This window comes from Notamacropus eugenii, chromosome 6 (assembly GCF_028372415.1).
Source record: "Notamacropus eugenii isolate mMacEug1 chromosome 6, mMacEug1.pri_v2, whole genome shotgun sequence".
Taxonomy (NCBI): domain Eukaryota; kingdom Metazoa; phylum Chordata; class Mammalia; order Diprotodontia; family Macropodidae; genus Notamacropus; species Notamacropus eugenii.
This window is the reverse complement of record NC_092877.1, coordinates 304861456-304886200: the sequence shown is the minus strand read 5'-3', so window position 1 is coordinate 304886200 and position 24745 is coordinate 304861456. Positions and strand designations below refer to the sequence as shown.

General features: G+C 39.4%; 1 protein-coding gene across 2 annotated transcripts in view; it reads right to left on the bottom strand.

Moving 5' to 3' along the window:
* Positions 1-9226, bottom strand: part of CCNYL1 (cyclin Y like 1) — a 77984-nt gene extending 68758 nt beyond the window's left edge. Inside the window, exons 1-2 of one of the 2 annotated variants that reach the window (XM_072617407.1) lie at positions 9193-9226; positions 8373-8542 (exon numbers count right to left, since the gene is read on the bottom strand). Coding sequence is in view for 1 of the 2 variants with exons in the window: in XM_072617406.1 (XP_072473507.1) it covers positions 8373-8583 (211 nt within the window). In the remaining variant the exon portion in view is untranslated. Of the gene's footprint in view, positions 1-8372; positions 9137-9192 lie in introns of those variants that run through there. The other variant, XM_072617406.1, reaches the window with a different exon arrangement.
* Positions 9227-24745: the final 15519 nt, after the last annotated feature.

Sequence of the window (24745 nt, the reverse complement as noted above, 5' to 3'; positions counted from 1 at the left end):
TCAATATTCAGCAAATGCTCAATTCATCTAAAATCTCTATTAAACCCCAGAACTCAGCATGTAGCACATAGTAGGTGTTTAATAAAAACTTACCAAACTGAATTCATTGCTGAGAATATAAAGAAAGCTAAACCAATGTGAAAAATTATATTATATTATAATATAATAATATATAAATAAAAAATTATATTATATTAATTAAATTATATTTAGAAAATCATATTTTTCTAAAGTTTAAAGTAATTTCCTTCCCCGTATCCGTAGGTTTTATTGAAAATTATGTTAGGAGTTCAAGATCTTCCTTGAAATACCCAATTACAATGCTTTCATTTTAAAGACTGAAAGAAATAAGAATAATTATAATCAATGATACATTTAAAGGTAATTTTAAAAAGTAAGCTACTGATAGTTATTTTAAATATTTTTTAACGAGACAGGGGACAAAAGCTTTTTTAAAAGCCACTAGACATTTTCCAGTTACTTATCTGCAGTTAAGTAACTGACTTCTGGTCCACTTTGTTTTAAATAACCATAACGAATAATGTTATTTCTTGCATTTTCATTCGTCCCTGAGGAAACTGAAGGATCAAAATATAATTTTCTAAAATTATTAAGACAAAAACATGATATTCTGGCCAACAAACTGCACAGCTGCTCTCTATATCAACCTTTGTAGTTAGGGCATATTCACAATCCTGTGAGAACTGTACAATAAGCCTTTTGAATCTGGCAGAACTTGAGTTTTGTTGGCATAGCGTTTGAAAATTCAAGATTTACTTTGGGGTTTTAACAGAGGTTCTCCTCTCTAACATGGTTTTCTGTGTATATATTAACTACCTACTAGATTAAGTTCTCTTAGAGCAAGGATTGTGTTTATAATTTTATCCCCACCATATCTAGCATGGTGCCTTAGTGCTACCCCCCACCTAGAGAGGTAACAAAAATTTGTTGCATTCAAATCCGCAATATTTATGTGCAATCCACAAATACCTTAAATTTTCTATTTCATATCTTTTAGAAAAAAGTATATGAATATATATATAAATTCAAACTGTATATAAATTCAAACTGTAAGAGAATCAGGCTTTTTAACCACATTTTCCTTTTCAGATAAATTGGTTTGGTGGGGGACTCACATTTTGCAAAGACATCTCAAACCTTTATTTACATGGCTTCATATAGGAAACAAAATTTAAAAATGCAAAGGGCAAAAAGAGGGGCTCTTGTCTTAGAAGAAAGGCATAGGAAATACATAATTTCCATTTTTCCATAAACATTTAATTGGGGATAGAACAACAAAAATGAAACAATCCCTACTCTAAGGGCAATTTATATACTATTGGGGGGGGAGGAAGGGATACACATACAAACAAGTAAAATACAAAGTAGGGAGAGAACACTAACAACTAAGAATAAGACTCTAACGAGGATTCAGAGGAAGCAGCCCCAGGGCACACACACAAGAAAGCAGATAAAGATTCAGAGAAGCAAAAATGAGAATGCATCCCAGGCAGGAGGGAAGGAGCACAGGGAATTTGTTAGAAGACAGAGAAACAAGAGATGGACTGAGTTCAGGGAGCAACTTAACAGGGAACTTATAGCCCAGATTAGCTAAAAGAAAGGGGAGAATAAAGGGAGATCAAATGAGGTGGAAAAGGTAGGTTGAAACCAAATTGAAAGGGCTTTAAATTGCAGATAAAGAGTTTATATTTTATCCTAGAAGCAATAAGGAACCACTAAAGATTTATGAGCAAGGGAATAATGAGGTCAGACCCTGTGACATAGGAAGTATATCTGACAGCCTTACGGAAAGTAACTAGTTAGAGGGTCCAGATGAGAGACGATAAAGTCCTGAGTTAAGGCTGCCAACATAAGTAGAGATGGAGGAGAGGGGTAAGGGAATAGAAGAGTAAAACATGATTTTCTGAGGTTACAGGCCTAGGCTGATAAGATGATGGTACCATTAACAGAAATAAGTCAAGTTTGGAGGTGAGCCAACTCAATAACTTGCATTTATACAGCACTTTGAAGTTCAACAAGTGCTTTACATCTATTATCTCATTTCTCATAATAACCCTGGAAGGCAATGCTACTACTATTGTCCCCATTTTACAGATGAGGAACTTGGGTCTTCCTCTTTCCAGATTCAGGGCTCTCTCCACAGCACTGTGGAGACCTAACTGCTCTTTTCCAGCAGGAACTGGCTTTTGCCTTTTTCTCTGTCTTTCTTTCTCCACAATGCCTGGCACTTATATGGCTCTTAATAATGCCACCTAACTGACTGACTGAAGGAAGAGGAAGATGAATTCACTTCTGGACATGTTGAATTTGAGATGCCAATGGACACTGTATTAATAGCGATGTTCAGAAGGCAGCTGGCAACACAGGATGGGAATTTTGACTAGAGTTTTAGAAGTTATCTATAATGCAATGATAAATGAATTCCCAGGAAAAGAAGAGATCAGGAGGGGGAGGGTACAAAGAGGGAGATGAGGAATCTCCATTCAGTGAAAAAATAGAAAAACTTGGCTAACGGAAATAATGTTTTTCAAGAGAGTATGTCTTATTTAGTCACCAGAAATACAGGAAGATGTTGACTTGTTCATTTTTCTTTCTGATGGTTCAAGCTCAGGAAAGGGAAATGAGACTTTTCCTGGTCTTGCCTACAACCTCCAAAGGGGATAGCACTTTTAACACCTTATTTTTCTTCCCTTATATTTTTTTTCTCTGAAAAACAACTATCAAGACTTCTGTAGTCCCTGACTGAAACACTACAATGTTATAAATGCAAAGTTTATTACTTACTGCATTTCTATGCATACCCTCTCCAAATCAAAGTTAACTAGCATTATAAGATGTAAAGCTCACTTTTTAAATGTTTCAGTTCTTGCTAGCTGTCATTATGGGTAGTGGAAGAGCTAACAGAGTCAAAACACTGGTTATGTTGGAATTTTTAAAAAACTGCCAACCTAGTTTTGCTTTCTATGACTATAGGCTGCTTAAATTGCAAAGTGTGAATTGATGGCAAAAAAAAGCCCAACATTTGTTTTTGAGGTTGTTTTTCTTTTTGTTCAACAACAGCGACTAGGAATAGTAGAGAGTAAGGAAAGGCGCCCATTATTTTTATCTCTTTATCCTTTAAGAACTACTCAATCCCAAGATTTCTGTCCTTACCAACCTCACAGTCACACAGTCATTAAATTCATGTCAGTTCCTAAGTTGAGGAGCCAAAAGTCTGGCATGAACAATGGTACTATCCGCTATATTCCATGATACTACGATAAAAAGAAAAACTAATGAACTAGTGCTTAAAAGAATAGATGAAAAGTTACAGAGAGCTCAAAGAGTACACATGTGAAATACTATCTCTTTTAAAGAAACAAAGTAGCGTTCGAAGAATGAATTTGGATAAATGATAATCGCAGCTTTTATGTTACACTTTACAGTTACAACCCTGTAAAAGAGCACTGGAATGTATTAGGAGCTAAGAGAGGGGAGGCCTTTTCTGAGATGTCCCCCAACTTCTATAGGGGCAATATAAAGTTTCATTTTACAGACAGAAAATTGGGGCTCACTGAGGTTAACCAACTTGGTTATGGTCCCACAGCTGTATGTATCCTTGCAAGGACCAAGACACAGGTCTACCGACCCTGGTAATGTTTTTTTCCACCAGTCCAGATAACCATCTCTCAAAATAATAGAATTCATCACAAAAAGGACATTGAAATATTTGATGACAAAGTAGTTCTTTCAGTTTCAGCTTCCAAGGAAACAGTTCATCTAAAATAAGGTAAAGAAATTAAAAATGGGGGGAGAGGGAGAAAAATGGGCACTTTTTATGTATTGCTCTGATTTCGTTTTTATGGAGATTAAAGGGCAGTCCCAAAAATCAACTGTGGTAGACAAGTATTGAAATAGATTAAGTTTTTCTCATCACTTTTAGAAAACGGATTAAAAGCAACAAAACAAAATTAGCTTTAAAAATCAGGTATAGATGAAAACATTTTTCAATAGTCAGTCTGTTAGTTAACATAATGCAAAACATACTTTTCTCTAGTCTGCTCATTCATCCAGGTGGTGCAGTGGATGGAGAACCAGATTTGGAATCAGGAAGACTCAGAGTTCAAATTCAGTCTCAGAGCCTAAATTAGCTGTGTGACTCAGAAAAAGCAATATAATTTCCGTTTGCCTCACTTCCTCATCTGTAAAATGGGGTTAACAATAGCACTTTACATCCCAGGATGTTCATGAGGATCAAACAGACTAATCTGTAAAAAGCTGAGCATAGTGCCTGGAACACAGTAAGTACTATATGGTGTCAGCTATGATAATTAATAAAAACCTATATTTCACTAGGTAGTGCAGTGGGTAGAGTGCTGGGCCTAGAGTCAAGAAGACTCATCTTCCTGAGTTCTGATCCAAACTCAAACATTTAGTAGGTGTGTGATCCTGGATAAGCCACTTAACCCTGTTTGTCTCGGTTTCCTCATCTGTAAAACAAGCCAGAGAAGGAAATGGTAAACCACTCCAGTTATCTTTGCCAAAACCCCCCAAATGGTGTCACAAAGAATGGGACATGACTGAAATGACTAAACAGCACTGTTTCATATACTAGTACCTTTACCTATTCACACTGGGTCAAAATTTTGCCTTACTGTGATCTGCTTTATCATGTGGCATCTCAAAGAATATTTGTTGTTTTTCAGTCGTTTGAACCATCTGACTTTTTATGACCACGGTTATGTAGTTAACAATAGGAAGAATACAATCCATTCCCCTAACTTTTGACTCAGTCCCAGAAAAGGGACTGGATCTAGGATTTTCATGGCACAAGGAATGGCACCCTGGATGAGGAAACCCCACCTACCAATGCAGGTTAACACCTTTTCTGTAAATGCCAGGATGTGTCTGAGGCAGGACTTACAGCTGGCCCACCTCCCTATTCACTCTGCCCCTCTCTGTCACCAAACACAGATCTACAGGGAGCTCCCAGGTGAAGCATCTCCCTCTACACATGCAACCTGGTATCTTTTTTGCAACTTAGTCTTAAGGAGCTCTCCAGAGCACTGATAGGTTCAGTGAATGATTTGCTCAGGGTCACAGAGCCAGCAAGGGTCACAGCTGGGTCTTATTGACTCAAAGACCTTCTCTCTATCCACTATGCCACACTGAACTGAATTCTCCAGTTCTTATCTGGGAAGTAATGCTATGGCTGTACTAGACAAAATATGCATGAATATCCTGTTATAGTATGCTATTGTCCCAGTTTTTCCAGAACCGAGTGTGATGTCTACATCATCTCTGGGGGGTTTATCATTATAATATGGACCACAGGGTTGAGTGAAACTTCATTTCCTAAGCCCCTTCTACCCACAAAATTCTATGCACGTGACTTTTCTCCAAGCCCTCCATGTAATTTGTCACAATTTATCAATTTGGGTTGAATGAGTAAAGTATCAATTTTTGTTTTTAAAACCCTTTTAAAACCCTAAGGGTCTCCTTAGATGGACAATTTTTAAAATTTGAGTCCATAATATACTTTCTTCAAATTAAGTTTCTCTTAACTGTCCTCTACTCTTTCCATTTGTTATGCTCTTCGATGACAGTCATTCAGTTTTACCTCCATTTTTAAGCCAATACTGAACAGACACCATATTAGTATGAATATGGACCTTACCTCCAAAATGATTTCTCTGGAAAGGAAAGCAATATCAAGATTCAACAAAAAAATTATGTGATTACAATATTCAAATATCTAATAATAATGCTGTTTAAAACATTTGGATACGAATGTTTTTATTAATGTTTATTATTTCTACGTATTCATCCTTTTCACTATTGCTGTAAGAACCACATGATAAGCCACTGAAGTTTTAGAGAAGCTATGTTTGAGAGACATGATCTGGAGAGTAACAGACCAATATGGTAGTCAGCTAGGAGGTACAGTGGACAGAGCACTGGACCTCAGACACTTACTAGCTGTGTGACCCTGGGCCAGGCATAATTTGTCTGTCTAGATTTCTGAATTTACAAAATGGGGGTAATGTTCCTAACAGGGTTGTTGTGAGGACCAAATGACACAATATATGTAAAGCACTTTACAAATAATGAAGTAAATAAATGTTAGGCTATTATTACTATTATCTTATGATCTGTTCTGTTAAAAACCTGCTTTACAGTTGGCTAACTTGGTAAATACCCTTTTACCACAATTATACAAATAATCAATATCTCGATAATTTATTAATAACGAATGCAACCAATAATAAGTCTAAAATGCCAAAAAAATGGGGAGACCCTATTTAGAATTCTGAGTACATCATTTCTAGCACTCTGGTTCATTCCCTCCAGCTGGAAATAACATAGCAATAGGCATTCGAACACCTTGGTCTGTCTTTCTGAGCCTTACTTAGTCTTCTCATCTGAAAAATGGGGATAAACATTTATTCTATAAGATTACCATGAGAATCAAGAGGAATAAACCCATTAAATCCTACTCAAAAGCAATTGTTTCTTCAATGTTGCAAAGGAATGACATTATCAACTGGGAGAAACTTTTAAATAAAGAGTTCTGGACACTAACTGAAGCACTTCCTAAGACACATTCCCTTCAGAGTTAGGATACTTTCCTGCGTATTTCAAAAAGGCAAATGGGGAAACAGGGCCAAGAAATCTCCTTAAACTGCTTTCACAGACCTCCAGAAGACCTCCATTTTTACACCATATCTGGAAAAACTAGCCTTTAAGACAAAAAGAACGAGGGTATCTCTCAAATAGAGTAAGAACATTGTATTAGTGGCAAACTTTGGAAATTTCTAATGTTAAGTGTAACACTGCTAAAGATAATTCTGTCTGGGAAGTGAGGGCGAGGGGGAGTTCAAAACTTCCAAAGTATGTGAAAAATTACAAATCATTCTAAGGATTTGAACTTATGTTCAAGGGATCAAAATTTTCAAAAAGGATAGCCAAGTAAATAAACTCTGGAAAAACAAACGAACTCTCGTTTAGTATAATTTTGAACAAAATGAGCAACTCACCTCTACTATAGTATATGATGTGGGTGTAGTCTGAGTATGGAAGGATTATACTCAACACAAAAATGGAATAGCTATGTCAAAGTGGGGCTTTCAATGGGACTCATTTCCTTTGTGTTATCAACTGCCTTCAGTCTAGCTGTAGCAGTGACATTTCACAAGCCATGTTTTGTTTACTTTAAACTATTATCCCCACCTTTTCCTTCCTTCCTTCCTTCAATGTTAACACAGATAGGATCAACCTAATTTATCACTCCACTCTTCACTGCTACCAGCCTCTCTGCCACGTTCAACCCTTCTCTGACAAATCTTAATTTGACTTAGAGTTCCCTAAAAGTTTATAGTCCATTATCCACATTCATTCAACAAGTATTTAATTAGGGCTCATGGGCAAGGATACATCAACTCTTTTTGTTTTGTTTTTCAGAAGGAGATGTGATTATCTGAGACTCCAACCTTTTGCAACTCATACTTGGGACAAGTGGCCTGAGATTTTCACCTGTGGGAACTGGGTGAATCCATTTTCAACTCTTCTCAGTCAAACTCTCATTTGACTCAGTTCCCTAAAAGTTTACAATCCATGGCTGACATTCAAAAAGCATTCAATTAGGGATATAGTAAACTTTTTTTTTTTCCAGAAGGATCTGCAATTTCTGAGAAGACCATCTTTTTGCAACTCATCCTTGGGCCAGGTGAACTGAGATTTTTAACCTGTGGAAATCCACTTTCAACTTTTCTCAGCCAAATTCTCATCTGACTCAGTTCCATCGTCGACATTCATTCAAAAAGCATTTAATTGGGGATATATTAAACTTTTTTTTCCCAGAAGGATCTGCAATTTCTGAGAACAATCTTTTTGCAATTCATCCTTGGGACAGGTGGAGTGAGATTTTTACCTTTGGGAACTGCGTGAATCCACTTTCAACTTTTCTCCGCCAGATTCTCATTCGACTCAGTTCCCAAAAGTTTACAATCAATCCATCGTCAACATTCATTCAAAAAGCATTTAATTAGGAATATATTAAACTCTTTTTTCCAGAAGGATCTGCAATTCCTGAGAGGATAATATTTTTGCCACTCATCCTTGGGACAGGTGGACTGAGATTTTTACTAGTGGGAAGGGAGTGAATGAGCCTAGTGAGTGTGAGCCAGGGGCGTTAGAGACTGGAAGAGAGAGCTGTGCCTGGGCACCAGAAAGGGGCAGAGATTCGATGCTCACAGCCCGGAAGCTCGGTCTCTGGGGTGGACTCCCCAGGGAGGAAGCTCCCTTTTCATTTCACACACGTGGACCGAGGGGTGCCCCACGTCAGGGGCAGGGCCTGGGCAGGGCCGGCTTACCGTCGGGAAACTCGCGGTCGCTTATGTGCTGCAGGTGCGGTCCCTCGCCTCCCGTCGAGTCCGCCTCCTTGGGCTCGGCGGCCGCCGGCACCGCGTCCCCGGCCGCCGCTTCGTAGGCATCCAGCCGGCGCTCCGGCCCCGCCGGCCCCGCACCCCGGCTGAGTTTGGGGCTGGCATCCGGGGACACGCAACAGGTCACCGTGTTCCCCATGGGACACCCCCTCGGCCCCCCGGCCCTCGCGTCCTGCGGCTCACGCCCGCGCCGCCCCCGGCTCGCTCCGCCCGCCCCGCCCGCCTGCCGCCCGCCCGGGGTTAGCCGCCGCCGGTGCTGCCTCCGGTGCTGCCGCCGCCGCCGCTGCTGCCGCCCCCTCCCCCAACAATGGCGGGGCCGGGCATGGGCAGCCCCGGAGCTATGCCCGGGCTGGGCGGCTCATGTCCGCCCGGAGTCCGCCGCCTCTCCCTCTTCCCGCACGGCTGAGGACCGCGGCCCCGCTCGGGGACGGAGGCAGCAGCTGCGCCCCGGCCGCGAAGCCCGGCTCCGCTCCCGCTCCTCCCGCGCCGCCGCCGCCGCCGCCGCCGCCTCCCACCACCCTGCTCAGCGAGGGCAGCGACGGCTCGGGCTCATTTAAAAGGGGTGGGAACACGCGAGGCACAGGAGGGGCCGCGCCGGGGCCACAGGGCTGGGCAGGACTCGATCCCCTCCCTCCCTCGCTCCTCCGCGTCCTACTCCTCTTCCTCCTCCCTCGCTTTTCCCCGGGTAAAACGCCCTAAGGAGCTGGGAAACCCGCTGCCCGCCAACCACGGAATGCGTCTGGGTCACCTGGCTACTAAGAACCAATCAGCGGAAGAGCTCCTCTTCTACTCCCTCCCCCTTGGAGTGCTGATCATGTGACTCACAAAGCCCTCCCCACAGTCCCCGCCAGGCGGCCCCCACCCCTCCAGCCCCTCCCCCTCCGGAGGCTGTCCCTCCCCCCGCCCCTGCCCCTGCCCCTCCCCATCTCCGCTTCCTTTCCCAGCCCCGGTCTGGCCAGTCAGAGCCATGGTCTCTTAACCATAGGGTTCCTGAAGGCATTCCAATGCAACGGGAATCGCTCAGGAAATCCAGTAATCCACCGAGAGGCCCCTCCAAGGAAAAACCCTCCCCTTCCTAATGAAGGTCCTCCGAGACGAATCCCATTTACCCTCCTCCAGATGTAGGGAGGGGCCGGGGCTCGGGAGCAGCGAACTCGGAGCGGGGCTCTGCGGCTTCGGACCCGGCTCCCGAGCGGGGCCCAGGCTCCCGAACTTGGGCCGGACCCGCGGACGTCTGACTCCAAGGATCTCCCCGGATCCTCCCTCCGCGCCGGGCCCTCGGCCAGTCAGCCCCCTGCTTCCTCCGTCTCCTGGAAGCCCACCACCATCATTGTTCTCCAGCCTTTCCGCCTGGAGGCGAGAGCACCGGGCACACCGGGCAAGCGTTCCCCCGCCAACCCCAAGGGGTGCCAGGGCACGGATCCGTGCAAACCAGAAAAATGACCGGACCGTGGGCTGGGTGACAAGTCCATTCTCCTACCTCCCCTTCAGGATTTTTTCAAAGAAAATCCAAGATAGGGGAGGTGGCTTTTACAAAAGGCTTATATGAATAGTTTAAAGGTATCCTTTGTAGGGTGGGGTGAAGGCAATCTAAGGAAATCTGATCATGTTTAAGAACTTTTTAAAAATGTATATGCAGAGACTCCCCCACTCCCAACTGAAAATGTTACCCCTATTAGATGGGAAGAAAAAGGATAATGTGAGACGTTAAAAATAAGATTGAATGTTTACTTTCCCTTAGGTTTAAAAAATAATGATGAGACAGAATTAGAAATAGGCATCCAACAAATAGAAAGGGTGAAAAGTCAAGCTGAAATAAGAGGCTAAAAAAAACCAGTTTAAATAAACTAGAGATGGCCCGATCTGTAAGACCCAGTGACTCACATTCTAGAATTTTTTTTACAAGTCTGACAGTTGTAGCCTCAATAGAATTTTTTCAGAATTCTAGTATACATGGTGGAACTTAAAAATCAAGAAAGAGCTAAAGTAGTGCTTTTTTTTAAAATGAAAAAATATTCCTTTGGAAATTAAAGACCTGTAACTTCAACACCCCAAAAGTTACTGGAAAGCACCTCAAATATCAACTTGAAAAAAATCTACTTCTTGAAAACAACAATGTATATGGGTTTATAAACATCAGATACTGTCAGATTAATTAAAGTTCTTTTTATGATAACATTAGATCTCGCAGATCAGAGGGGAAGAAAAAAATTAATCTACTTTGACTTTAGCAAGAGTTTATGTCACTACTACTGCTACTACTATTACTGCAGCTCTGGGCACTTCTATGCAGCGAATAACAGCAAATAAAATTTATACATTTAAAGTTTGCCTAGTGCTTTCCATATGTTATCTCATTTGAATCTCAGCCACTCAGTGGCTTAGTGGATAGCGCATTGGGCATTGAATCAGGAAGATTTGATTTCAAATCCAGCCTTAAGACATATGACCCTAGGCATATACATACAGTATCTACCTTTCAGGGTTGTTATAGGGATCAAATGAGATAATATTTGTAAAGTGCCTGGCACAAATATAAATCTTATAATTATTACTTTTTGGTCTGGCCTGTGATTTCATCGGTGTAGGGAAATCCCAGTGTGGAAACTTTTCCCACTAATATAGATCTGTAGCAGTCATGAACACTGAGGGATTATGGGACTTGACTATGGTCATACAACTATTAAGTCACTGAACCCAGGTCTTCCAAATTCCAAATCCAATTCACCTCCTACAACAGGCTGCACTTCTCAGTAAATTAAGAGCATAAATTTTAAATCACAAGTCTATTGAGTACACAACCGATTGAAAGGTGTTTTTATGTGTTTATTGGGTTTCACTGTTATCTGTTGTTTCATGGAAAGGGGGGTATCCTGAGTCTACGGGAGTCTAACATCTTTATAGATTACCTGAGTGATGAAGAGAGAATTCAGTAACTTTGAATATGACATGGAGTTAAGGTGGGAATAGGACGATGGTGGGATAGATAAGACTCAATTTAGAGTAAATTGGAAAAAAAGGAAGAGAAAGTTTGCTTTTGAGGAGGAAACATTAATAAAATGGGAAAGAAGTGGCAATGGGCATGTATAGCAAAAAAAAGTATAGGGGTGATAGTATATCATGAGGATGATTGTTTTTAAAAGTATGATCCTTGGATGGATAAAAGAGTACAGTAACATACACGATCACGATCAGCTTTGTACAAACCCTTACTACTATATTATGTCCCAATATGACAGATGTGGAGGGGGTTTATATGAGGGTTGTCATGATGATTAATGAGTCTGAAAACAGAATCTCTAAGGGAAAACAAGTAGCACTGAGATTGTAGCATAAGAGAAGGGAAGGCTATGAAATGCAGTTTCATAGCATTCCCATGAAAAACACAGAGAACTGTAATCAGCTATTCTCAGTTTCAGAGGACAGAAGAAACAGCATCCAATCATAGAAGGAAGAATTTAGGTTAATAATACAAGGAACAGTTTCACAACAGTGAAAAGTTGTTAAACATGGAAATAGGTCAAGTGGCCAAGACCAGCTTTTTATTATGACTAACTGTTCATGAGCTAAGGTAGATTATATAGATTTTCTTTTTCTGAAATTCTTTTGAAATGGGAGAAGGATCATCACCTCCTGAGACTGGTTTGAGTGTAGTGCTGATTGAAGTAAAGGGGAGACTAAATGATTTTTCAGATTCCCTTCAAAATCCTGGAATCTTATCTTTGTCCCAGATCCCTAGCCCTGGATCTGGAGTTAGAGGACCTGGGTACAAATCTGCACTGTGCCACTTCATACCTGGGGTCACTTTAGACAACTCACTTCATGTGTCTGGGTCCCAAGTCCTTCAGGAATACAGTGTCTTGGTCACAGACAAGCAGTACGATTAAGAAAGACTTTGAGTTCAAGGAAGTGCCTTCGCCATTCAGTTTTAGCAAGGCCTAGGAATTTCCTTTAGCCTTCCTTAGGAAAAGCCTGAACCCATGTATTCTTCCTGTTTACTATTTATTGCCTTATGGTGGTTTATGAGCTTTCTATTGTTTTTCCCCACCATAAATCCCAAGGCTTTTTGCTTCTGGTACATACAGGTTTTACTGTTTCCTCTTAGTCTGCCTTTATAATATCCTTGTTACTCTTGAGAGATGTCACCTCCTACTGATGTTTAAAGGGAGCCTTTGCTGCAGCTGCTTCACGTAGTTGGAATCTTTTTTCTAGCAATTATTTAACATTTTTTTTCTGTTTCCCCAGAGGCATTGCTTGACAGCAGCCTTTTCAAAAGAAGTCTGTCTTATAAAGGGAAAATCGGCAAGGGGGAGGAAGAACTTCAGTAGATTTGACAGTTAGGAGAAAAAGTTTGAGAAATGCATTCCAACCATATTCATCTTCTCAGAAATAGAACTCTTAGACATTTCACAATAATATTCTAGGCAACAAATCTAGTATCTTCTGGCAGAGATAATTCAGTTTGCATTTTATTAACATATAGCCTTCTAAATTGCAGAGAGGAAACTTGCCCATGTGGTTGTGATGGCCTCTCTGATTCAAAACTAAACTGTTAGAAGTCTACCTCCCCTTAATTTCATTCCATTGCAGATGAAATGACATACCACAGAGGAAATATTTTCATAGGTATGCAAATGTAGCTTTCTCACAGAAATTAAGAGAATGCTGGATGTCCCATGGGCACCTCAAATCATGTCCCAAACAGAATTCATCTTCCCTATACAATCCACTTCTCTTCTTAAATTCTTATTTCTAGTAAAAGGCACCATCATCTTTACAATTACTCAGATTTGTAAAACCTCAAAGACCTTGTCCACTCTCTTACCCATCCCCGCTATATTCAACCAATAGCTAAGTTCTGTTGATTTTTTCTTTGTAACATCTCTTGTATCTGTCTCTTTCTCTTTATTCAGTTATTTTCATGTTATCACACTCTCATCATCTCTCATTTAGACTATTGCAACAGCCTGCCAATTGGCCTCCCTGCCTCCATTCTTTTTCCTCTCCAATCTATCTTCAACATAGCTAGGAAAACAATATTCCTAAAGCATAGGTCTGACCATGTCACTTCCCTGCCCTGCTCAAGAAACCTCAATGGCTCTCTACTACCTAAAATACCAGCTCCTTTGTTTGGCATCCTCACAATCCAACTCCTCTCTCTAGATTGCGCCCCCATTAATCTTTCTCATGCACTCACCATTCCAGCCAAACTGCCCTACTTCTGGTTAATATATAGCATTCTATCTCTCACAAAGGTGCCTTTGCCCAGGTTGTCCACCATGTCTTAGCTCTATCTCACAGAATCTCTGTCTTCCATTAGGTTCTTTTTGTCTCTACTTAAGTAAACAAGCTCAGGTGACACTTCTTCCTCATTTCCCCAAATGTTAGTGCTCCTTCTAAAAGTATTTTCCATTTGCCCTATGTATGTTGTAAATATTTATCTGTGTATATGTTGCTTTTCTCCAGTAGAATATGAATTCCTTGAGATCAAAAATGGTTTCATTTTTTTGTTTTTGTATCCCCAGTGATAGGTGCTCAATAAGTACTTGTTGAATGAAATTAAATTGAATTTAACTAAACAAGATCAAGGATTATAGGGGCATATTGTAGGAATGATTCCAGTTTTATAGAGCAGGGTTGGTTTCCCTTTAAGGGGGTGGAGTTCAACATTTGTTTGGTTTTTCATGTCACCTGAGGCAGAAAAGGTTAGCCTATGGGAAGGTGACATCAGAAAATTTAGTACAATTTCTACTCCCCTGCAGGAATGTCTTTCTCCTCTAGTGAATGCAAAAGAGGAGGGACTCTTTTTTTTTTTTTTAACCTTAGGAATTATATCCTTTTTAATCTTTTGTTATTGGTAAAGTAATTGTTATAATCTTTTGTTATTGGTAAAGTAATTGTTATCACATTTTATGGTTCACAAATGTATCATTGCATTTTAACCCTAAGTAAGTCACAAAGTTACATGGAGGTAAAAGTCCCCTGCACTGATCTTTCTTTGTCATTGCACCAGTATCATGAGTTATGGATGGAAAGTGGTCAGAAATATAATACTTGGTAGTAAGTAAGGTGTTGGACTCTGTGTTCTGGCTTATTGCCCTTTCAAGTGTGATATTAATGTACTCTCCAGTTCTTTCTGCATTTTGGTGCCTTTCAGTTCTCTCCCCATTGCTTCTTCAACCCTTATTTTCCCACTGTTTAGGTAGTCATTTGAATATTAAAATGCTGACTATTAAATAAAGTTAATTATTCAGTTCCTTACCTCAGAGAAGGATAGGGCTATATAAATCAATAAGTAAATTATTTCAGCAAGTTTCTAGGTTCTTTTCTAGCAAACACTACTAGTTAATCTGACAAAATGGGTGTGGGGCAATGTTCCTTCCATTTTTTTTTCATTCTAAGCCCTAGTTTCAATCTCCTGCTATCAAGTTGACCTGGATCACCATTTCACAATAGGGCCCATTAAAATTACTGTAACTAAATCTCAATTCTTAAGCAGCACTTGGCATATAAACAGTTCTTTTCTCTCTGGGACTTAAGGCCCTAAAATAAACTGGAAGGCCACAGATTTCTATATCCCCCTAGAGAAGACTCTACTTACTCTACTCAATCTTATTTTGTGTCTGTGTCCTATCTTTTTGGGTTCAGAAACAAGGTACGCAGGAGGATAAAAATATCAAACACTTAGAAAAAATTATAAACATGATTATTTATAAAAAGGTCATTAAAAATATCATAATTATCAACTCGTATCTCTATTTTCTTATCTTTATGAAATTTATAAGAAAAATCTATACATACATGAAATAGATTTTCACAAATTACATTCCATAGCAAACTACATCTTCATAGTCATATAACTGACTAAAAGGTGAAAAAAATACAAGGTCCTACTGTGGTTATGTTTGTTAGCGATATGTATATATACATATATATATATACATATACATAATCAATTTCCTCATATATATATATGTATATATATGAGAAAATTGATTCTAAAGAATAGAACACTGCCCCAAAGACTCTGTTCTAACAAGATGTCTCTCATGTATGTGTGTCAAAATCATATAAGAATCTTTGAAGACATGTGACAACAAAGATAAGTTTCATAAGACTCTAATTATTAATATCAAACAAGGGAGATGTGCACTCACCAGACTTGTTTTCCATTGTTATGGAGGATAGTAGCATAGAGTCCAAATGGAAGCAAGATTGGCTGTATGTGGCAAAATCCTCTAGATACTCCTAGTTACGAATAACATTATATTGATTGTATCAAGCCCTCAGAATATTGTAGTCTTCTAAATAAGACACATAATCCTTCAAAAGATTTCAGGTGAATTCTTCACATAGGACAATCAAGTGGATAAAAATGCCTCATGTATAGATTATGATATGCAGTTGCATGGAAAGCCTATTGACTCGGTGGCTCAGTATGTATATATATATATATATATATATATACATACATACATACATACATATGCACATATCTCTATATGCTACAGACACATATAAGACACATATACATATATCTTAGACACTGCAAAATGGACAATAAATTGGACACAAAATTGAACAGAAAGAACATACTGAATTGCATCTGGAAAACTAGAGTGCTTTTTAATGACTCCATGCTAAACCTTGAAACAACAACTAATCTTGTTAACAGAAACGTTCTTCCAGTAAGCAATGAATTAATGACCATTTATTAACTGCCTGCTGTGTGTTGTTTACTGTAATAGGCAATGGAGATACAATTACCCAATTGAGATATTCCTTGCCTTCAAGGGGTCTATATCCTACCAAAGGATATATATACATATATATACATATACATACACATGTATATATACATATACATATAATTTTCACAGGTAAGTAGACACAGGATTTATAAAAAAATAAATACAAAGTGATGGGGGGCAGAGGGTGGTGGTGGGAACTACTAACCACTAGGGGAATCAGAAATGGCCTCTTGAAAGAGGTAGCATTTTAGTTGGGCCTTGAAGTGAGCAAGGGCTTCCAGGAGGCAAAGGTGAGAAAGGAGAAAATTCTGAGTATAAGGAAAACCTGTGCAAAGGAATAGATGGATAGAATATTGTATATAGGGAACAGCAAGTTGGCCAATTTGACTGGAATGTAGAATTTGGGGGGAAGGGGGAATGTGAGATCAACCTGGACAGGCTGAAACCAGTTGAAAATGGTTTTGAATGTCAAACGGAAAGAATTTGTGTTTTATACTACAGATAATAGAACTTTTTAGTGACATGACCAGACCAGTGATAATATATATGACTTTGAACAATGGAATAAAAAGTCTCTGAAAAAGGTGGCAAGTAACCAAAAGGGCAGTGGGCACAGAGTAGGCATAAATAAGCTTCAGCTTATGACCAACAAAGAGTTACACACCAGAAACAGTGGTATCTGTAAAGGGTATCAAATAGATGTACAACCAGGAAAGGAGGTGGACTGGTTAAGTAATGACAAGTGATGTCAGAATCCAATTTACTCCAATGGTACCTCCATAATGAAAGAGTCAGAGGAGGCTATCCTCAGGACATTGTGTGGTTGTCCTGGGAAGGACTTATGATAGGAAATGAATGAGTCACAGAAGAGGAGAAAGTTTGATTGGGATGCAATTTGGACTGGTGAGGAAGCACCCACTTTAACAAACTCACAAATCTTGTATTTCAGCCAATAAGCATTCATTTCTACATGCAACTAACCTGTTAAGTCAAATCCGACATTTCCTAATATTTAATAGTGATTACCAATCTTTTTCAGCTTTGCAGCCTGTCCCACTAAGAGCTTCCACGGTTGAGCTACATTTTACATCATTTCCATCTTTTTTTTTTTTTTGAAAACATGTATTTAATTCTTGACATAACCACAAATCGTAAGGCTGGTTGGAGATCCCCAAACTAGCTATTTTGCCATGGATTCTTGCCATGGTTACCAAACAATTATGTATTTCACTGCCATCTTAGCTCTCTCCACTTTCCACACTCCAGATCTCTCAATAATCCTCCTCATAACTTTCTGGTACTACCAATTACTTATCTAATCAACTTTAGGTAGATAAGTAGAATAAAATGAAATAATTACCACCTTAAACTTCCCTGCAACTATTTAACCTTTTTCCTTACTAAATTCTATGTAACTACTCTTCTTGGTTCCATATAAGGTAGCCTTATTTCTCTTTCCCTTTGACCACCCCGTCAACATCAATATCCTGTGTTCAGATATCAAGTTCTCTGATTCCTCAGCCCAGTCCTCAAACTGCCAGCTCTCCCTGGTCTCAACTGCCACACACCAAGATTCCAGGGTTCTGTCTGAACACCAATATTTCCTCTGCCAAGTTATTCCATTTCCAGACTGAAGAAATGTAAGCCTCTAGAGCCACTTTATTAACTCTTTGAGGATGAAAATGTCCTAAAAGTGAACATTCCCTATTAACTACACATGAACAATGAAAATCTGGCCACTTGACACATCTGCAAGCTATGTACCAGACTGGCAAAGACAGAAAGAGTGGTTGTTAGGAAGACAATATGCCTACAAGGTGAAAGCTGACCTTTGCCTTACGTATCCTGCCTTAGGCAGCCTTTTTGTTAATGTGTAGGTTAAGTGGGTCTCTGCGGTAGTCTATTTTACTATTATTAACAGTATCATGATTATATGTAATTATAATTAGTAATGATATATAATCATTATTATTGTAATTATGCAGAATTACAGTCACAGGCCTGGACCTATGATATAATCAATCACACAATTTGTCATTTGATTTGAGAATTGACACCAAACACCAGGTGGTAAGTGCCTAGGAGCTGCATATATTTCAAGCAGGAAGACCTAAGACTAAGGTTTCAGGTACAGAGGCAGTCCTGTGTCAAAGGATCTTTACAGGTCCAGCTCAAGTTTCTGAAACCTTGACTTCTATGGATCTAACAGACTCCAGTGAAAATTCTGCACTGGAAACTACTTAAGCTGGATCAAAATAAATTCTCTAATTTTGAATCCATATATTCCAAACAAAGCCAAAACTCTACTTATTTCTGCAGCTAAATGAGTCATTAGGTTTACTTTCTGCATGTATCTCAGGAAGGAAGGAAAAAAGAAAGAGGGAGGAAGGGAAGAAGAAAGGAAGGAAGCTCCCTAGTAGTTAGTAAGTTCCCCATAAATCCATCAATCAACCCTTCATTTTAAAACATCTACTATGTTCCAGGCAGGAGAAGCTAGATGGCTTAGTGGTTCGTGTCACACATGGAATCAGGAAGACTCATCTTCCTAAATTCAAATCTAGCCTCAGTCACTTACTAGCTGTGTAATCCTGGTTAAGTCACTTAACCCTGTTTGCCTCAGTTTCTTCATCTATAAAATGAGATGAAAAAGGAATGACAACCAATTCCATTATTTTTGCCAAGAAAACCCCAAATGGGGTTAGAAAGAGTGAGAAACAACTGAAAATGACTGAAGAACAACGACACAGACCAGATGTCACTGGAGTACTTAAATCAGAGCCTGGATGACCCGCTGCTGAGCATATTGCAGAGGATATTTCTGCTTAGATTTGGTTTGGACTAGATGACTGATCTCTGGAGTCCATTTCATTTCTAAGATTCTGTAATTATAATAATTTTGTGCTATCATCATCATCATCATCTCTGAGGCACCCTGATACTGTATATAGATTTTAATGCCTCGATATCAAATATATTTATGTTGAAAGAGAATGCTGTTAAGACACTGGTCTTTAATTCTTCTATATAATTGGCAAATGATTCAAATTACTTTAAATTATTATCTTACAAAATTGTTAAAGCTTCAAAAAACTGATATTTCAAAAAAGAATATAAGATGGTGAAGTTGGATTCTTATCTCCAAAGGGACTGTCAGGTCACTGGTTTTCTTTCAATATATTATGATATATTGTTTTTTTTAATATTCACTTACCTCAGATGGGAGTATGCTGATTTCTCTTTTCATACTTCTGACAATGTCCACTGAATTGCAGGCATTGAGTCAGGAGTTAGAAATGGAAAAGATGCTTGATGTAGGATGTCCCTATTTTTCCAGGACTTAGAGATCATGGGGATCATACATGGGAACTAGCTTTGGTAGGAATCTTGAGACTGTCTAATCCGACCTCCTTATTTTACCAATGTGTATTGAGAACCAGGGAGGGTAAGTGACCTGCCCAATTCATATGGTGTATGGTAGAGTGAAAAAAAAAACCCCAATAACCCACTGATTTTGGAGGGAGGACATGGAAGCATGAATTATTTAGTTAGCCTTCTAGGATATTTCAAGTGAATGAAGATTTGAAAAGTGGAAAGGAATATGAGTTGTTGCAAAGTGATGGAAGAGAACCAGAAAAACAAGTGCCTACAACAATGTAAATGGAAAGAATTACAAGAAAAGAAACTGATCTTAGAATTATTATGATAATGTAATTTGCCCTAAAAAAGAGAGAAGAAAAGGCACATCCCTCCTCTGTTCACAGATTGGGGGGAACATGGGTACAGAACATTGCATATACCATAAGGTTCGATTGATGTCTTTGTTGGTTTTATTGAACCACTCTTTTTCCTCTCTTCTTCTTTTCTTTCTTTTTCTTTTTGATTCGAGGGATGGCTCTCTGAACATAAGCAAAGACTAGAAATTATTTAGCAATGAAGGTGATATGAAAATAAAGGATACCAATAAAAATTATTTTATAAAAAATAGAAATGCTAAATGTGAACTGCTAGAAAATAGGTTTGTTCACTGGGGAAATCTAGATATTTATAGTTTTTTTTAAAAAAAAACTAATTAATTATTTTAAACATTCATTTAGAAAATTTTGAGTTCCAAATTCTCTTTCTCCCCCAGCTCCTCCCCCATCAATAGAGAAGGCTACAGTGGTACCTGTTATGTATGTAAAGTCATGCAAAACATATTTCTGTTTTAACCACATATACACAGATTTTTAAATTAATCATATTCCATAAAAAGAGAAACATAAAAAACATGGAGAGATTAACCCTTCACAGAAAATCAACAATGAGTAGCAGGCTAGGAATATTTTACTGTCTAAGAATTCCTGCAGCAACCTTCAGAAAACTGGTGGAGGACTACACTTCATCATTACCTTTCCTGTTAGTGATTCAGGGTGTGCCATGGCCAACTTTCCCTGGAAGGGTCACTGTCTGTGGATCTATTACGCTCTGCTCCCAGTGAAGCTCTGTGTCTCATAATCTGCACTCATTTATTCAAGTCTGTAGTTCTGAAAGGCTGAAGTCATGGGGAAGTCGCAGAAACTCTGAGGATATTGTAATGTAAGATCTCAACAGTTGCTAAAATTTTCCTGTTCATTTTGAGTTTCCTTTTCATAATTATTGGAGGAATTATTTTACACTTTTCAGTTTAATATTGCTAGGTTGTTCCAACTATCTTTGCCTATAGCCATTTATATTTATTTAATTTTTTTGCATATATATGTTTTATCTGTTATAACATAGCAGTAGTCTGTGGTGTCAAAGAAGTAGAAACAAAATGATAGGAAAAAAATTGATAGTATATGCTGAATGAATTGTAACAAATGAATGTAATGGAATATGACTGTGTAGTAAGAAATTATGAACTTGAGAAATGTATTTGAAAACCTTGAAAGATACACACATGAACCGATGAAAAGTGCTATGCGCAAAACCAAAAGAGTATGCATGATGAAATACAACAATGTAAAGGAACAGATTGCTAAATGGAAGTCAGACTCTGAGTAAATGAAAAGTCAGTGATGGTTCTAGAGAGAAGATAATGAAGAACACCTCCATTTCAACAGATAGGAAGGGGACAACTAGGGCAGAAAGATGAGTGTATTGTCAGATGGGGCAGCTGATTTGGGTGTTTTTCCTTAACTGTTTTTCTTTGTTACAAGGGTAAAGGCTTACTTTTGTCAAGAGAAAAGAGGAGGAGGAATATTTCCAGAAATGACTGTGAAGTAAAAAAAAGAACGTCTTTACACACACACACACGCACGCACACGCACATGCACACTCACATGTACATGCACATGTACAAACATGCACATGCACACATTTGCTTTAACTATAGGGCCTAACCAGTTTGATGCAGTATGCAAAATATTTTTCTTTCGATGCACACATGCTTTTAAAAAACTATACAGCTTATCATTAGTCAAGGCATATTTTGTCATCCCATCCAGCATATATTCATTCAACAAATATCACTGAGGATCTATCATTATAGTATAATGGTTAAAGAACTGGCCTCAAAGCCCAGAAGACCCGGCTTCAAATTCTGCCTCTGATAAATACCAGCTATGTGACCCTGATCATTTAACCTCTTGGGCTCTATTTAGGCCACTCTCTACAATAAGTTACAGAGAAGGTGCCTACCTGAATTAGAGCTTGTTTCCTCACCTGAGACCAAAAGTGCCACACTAAGCATTGGACATAAGGGTGGGGAAAGCAAGGATAAATCAGTTATAATCCATGTCCTTATAGAACTTAAATTTAGTAGAAGAGCTAAGATCTGTGCAAATGCAATGTACTGTCCCTTTCTTGGTTAGATATAGTATTTACTGAAAGGTCCTGAAAAGGATATTGGTATAAGATAAACATAGAGAAAAGGAGCTTGACACAGACAGCTCTGAGGACCTGAAAGAAAACAATCCCTCCGATAAAAATTCTGAGAGAACTCAAGTGAAAGTAGCTCAGAGACAATATTGACTGTCCTGATGGCAAAGTGAAAGACTCAGTGTGTAGACTGAGACATTATTTTTTTTCCCTTTGGATCTGATCAATGTAGGAATTTGTTTCACTTGACTATACGTGTTTACTAGGGTAGCTAGGTGGAGCAGTGGATAGAGTACCAAAATTGGAGTCAGAAAGACTCATCTTCCTGAGTTCAAATCTGGCCTCAGACACTCCTTATCTGTGTGACCTGCACCTATAAAATGAGCTGGAGAAGGAAATGACAAACCACTCCAGTATCTTTGCCAAGAAAACCCCAAATGTGGTCATGAAGAGTCAGACATGAGTGAAAAATGACTGAATAATAGGATGTTATAACAGGGGTTTTGCTTTCTTGCTTTTTTTAAATGGGAAGGTGGGAGGGGGTAAGAGGGAGAGAATGCAGATTTTAAAATAAAATAAAATTGAATTTAAAAATTAAAGCAAAGACCAAGAATGCTGACTGAGGTAAGATCTGGCTGCAGTGTATTATGGCCCAACAGCTAATTTGAATATGACTTTTCATGACTTTGGAGTTTATCTTGGGGAAATTGCAAACCAAAGAACTGTTTGGGGAATGTGGGGAAAATTGTATATTATCCAGATGCATGATTTCTGACAGAAATGTGAATTTAGGGGTTTTCAAGCCAAGAGAGAGGTGAATCCCCACACATGACGGGGGGCAGGAGGGCCATGAGAAGGTATTGAGAAAAAGCTGCTTACAGAAGACAGAACATGGAGTCTGGAGCTGAGATGCCAGGACACAAGGCAACAGACAGCTAACAGAACAGAGAGGCTGAGCAGAGCTGAACACATCTGCATAGAGAAAGGCAGGCTCTGCAGCTGACTTGGGGAGCTGACCCGTATGGAGCTAGTTGGAGAAAGTAGCCTCCTCTTCTGTGGAAAGAGCTGGCTGAGGAAATGCTGCTTTGCTCTCTAGAGTCATCTACAACTTGAGAGAGGGGAAGCTCCTCAAAGATTTGCTTCTATTACCCTGTATGGCTTGAAAGAGAAAAATCCCCTCAAAGTCTATAGAGAGAAGAACTGAATAGCTTTGTAGATCCTGTAGATTGAGGGAACTGTTTTTCCCTGAAAGTGTCATACTTCTTTGTTGTTGTTTGTCCTTCATTCTCAGAGAATACCATGACATCAGGAAGGTGATGCCATGTGTAATGGTAACTTTAATGAGAAGATCTTTCCCATTCATTAATAGACCCATGTGACCTGCTTAAATCACATGGAAGCCTAAGTCACGTGTGGTGGGAGGAGTTTGCTGAACAGGTAGAAAAGGAAGGGTGGAGCAGAGTTGGGAGGAAGTTGGTGAGAGAAGTTAGGGGAGAGGAGAGAGGACTCACACAGGCCAGCAAGCAGGCAGGCAAAGATAGTCTTGTGAGTGTTTGTGGGAAGGCCAAGGGGTGGGATGGGGGAGAAGTCTGGGGAATAGCATTGTCCCCTGCCATGATAATGTGTATTGACTTCTTGGTAACTATGATGAATTTGGCTTTCTGGTGTTGAGATTTGGCTTTCTGGTGTCTGAATAAATGTTTTTCTTCTGCCTTCTATATAGAGGATCTGTTATACATTGCGATTCAGAACTACCCCGGGGTATTCATAGTTGCAGTTGGTGTTGTGAATATTGCCTTGACGATACACCATGATGTGCAAGTAAGTTGGATTTAAGTGACAGAGGTTCTGTGCAAAGTCACCAGCCTCACTCTCTTCTCTGGAGATGTCTGGGTCCAGTGGCAAAGTATAGATCAGGACAACTGGAGATAGCCCCAATGCAGTGGGAGAACTTGGCCTTTTTAAGCTAAGGCCTTTACAGGTTAAGGCTAGGTAAGAAATGAGGCAAAGAATGACCTCTTAGTAAAAACAAAAATCAATCTAGGAGGGGAAGAACAAGTAGATCTGGGAAGCTCTGAAGACTCCAGAGGCTAAAAGGGCTCAATGGTACTTCACTGTCCCGAGTATCAAAGAAGCATTTCACAATCAGCTCAGCAAAGCTGAGAAGAAGAAGCAGTCTCACTGCTCCTCACACAGACCACAGACTCAGGGACTCAGTCCAGGGTTGTGAGGCCCCAGGCACATGGGTTTCCCTGTTCATGGACTTCACTACTAGGTTTTCTTCTGTCTGTAAGTTTGTGCCCACTCTCAGTCTCCTTCCACGGCCACAATGTGCGTTGGTGGGAGAGTGTGACTTGGGTTTATGGGTAGATAGTTATGTTTTAATAATTCCTGCTTTTGCTTTCTTGGTTATGTTTGATGATTAAGAGTTAGTGGTATCTTAATAACCCAGTATTCAATAAACTTGAAAACATAGTTACTTAGGAAGAATTTCCTGTTAGATAAGAATGTCAGGGAAAACTATAAAGCAGCTTGGCAGAAATTGGACTTAGTCCAATCCCAAACATCCTATATCATGTCCCCTATAAATTAAAAATGAATAAATGACCTGAATATTAAAGATCATATCATTAAAAATTTAGAATAAAAGCAGGTCATATAGTTTTTACATCTAGAGGCAGGAGATGAATTCTTAACCTAAAAGAGACAGAG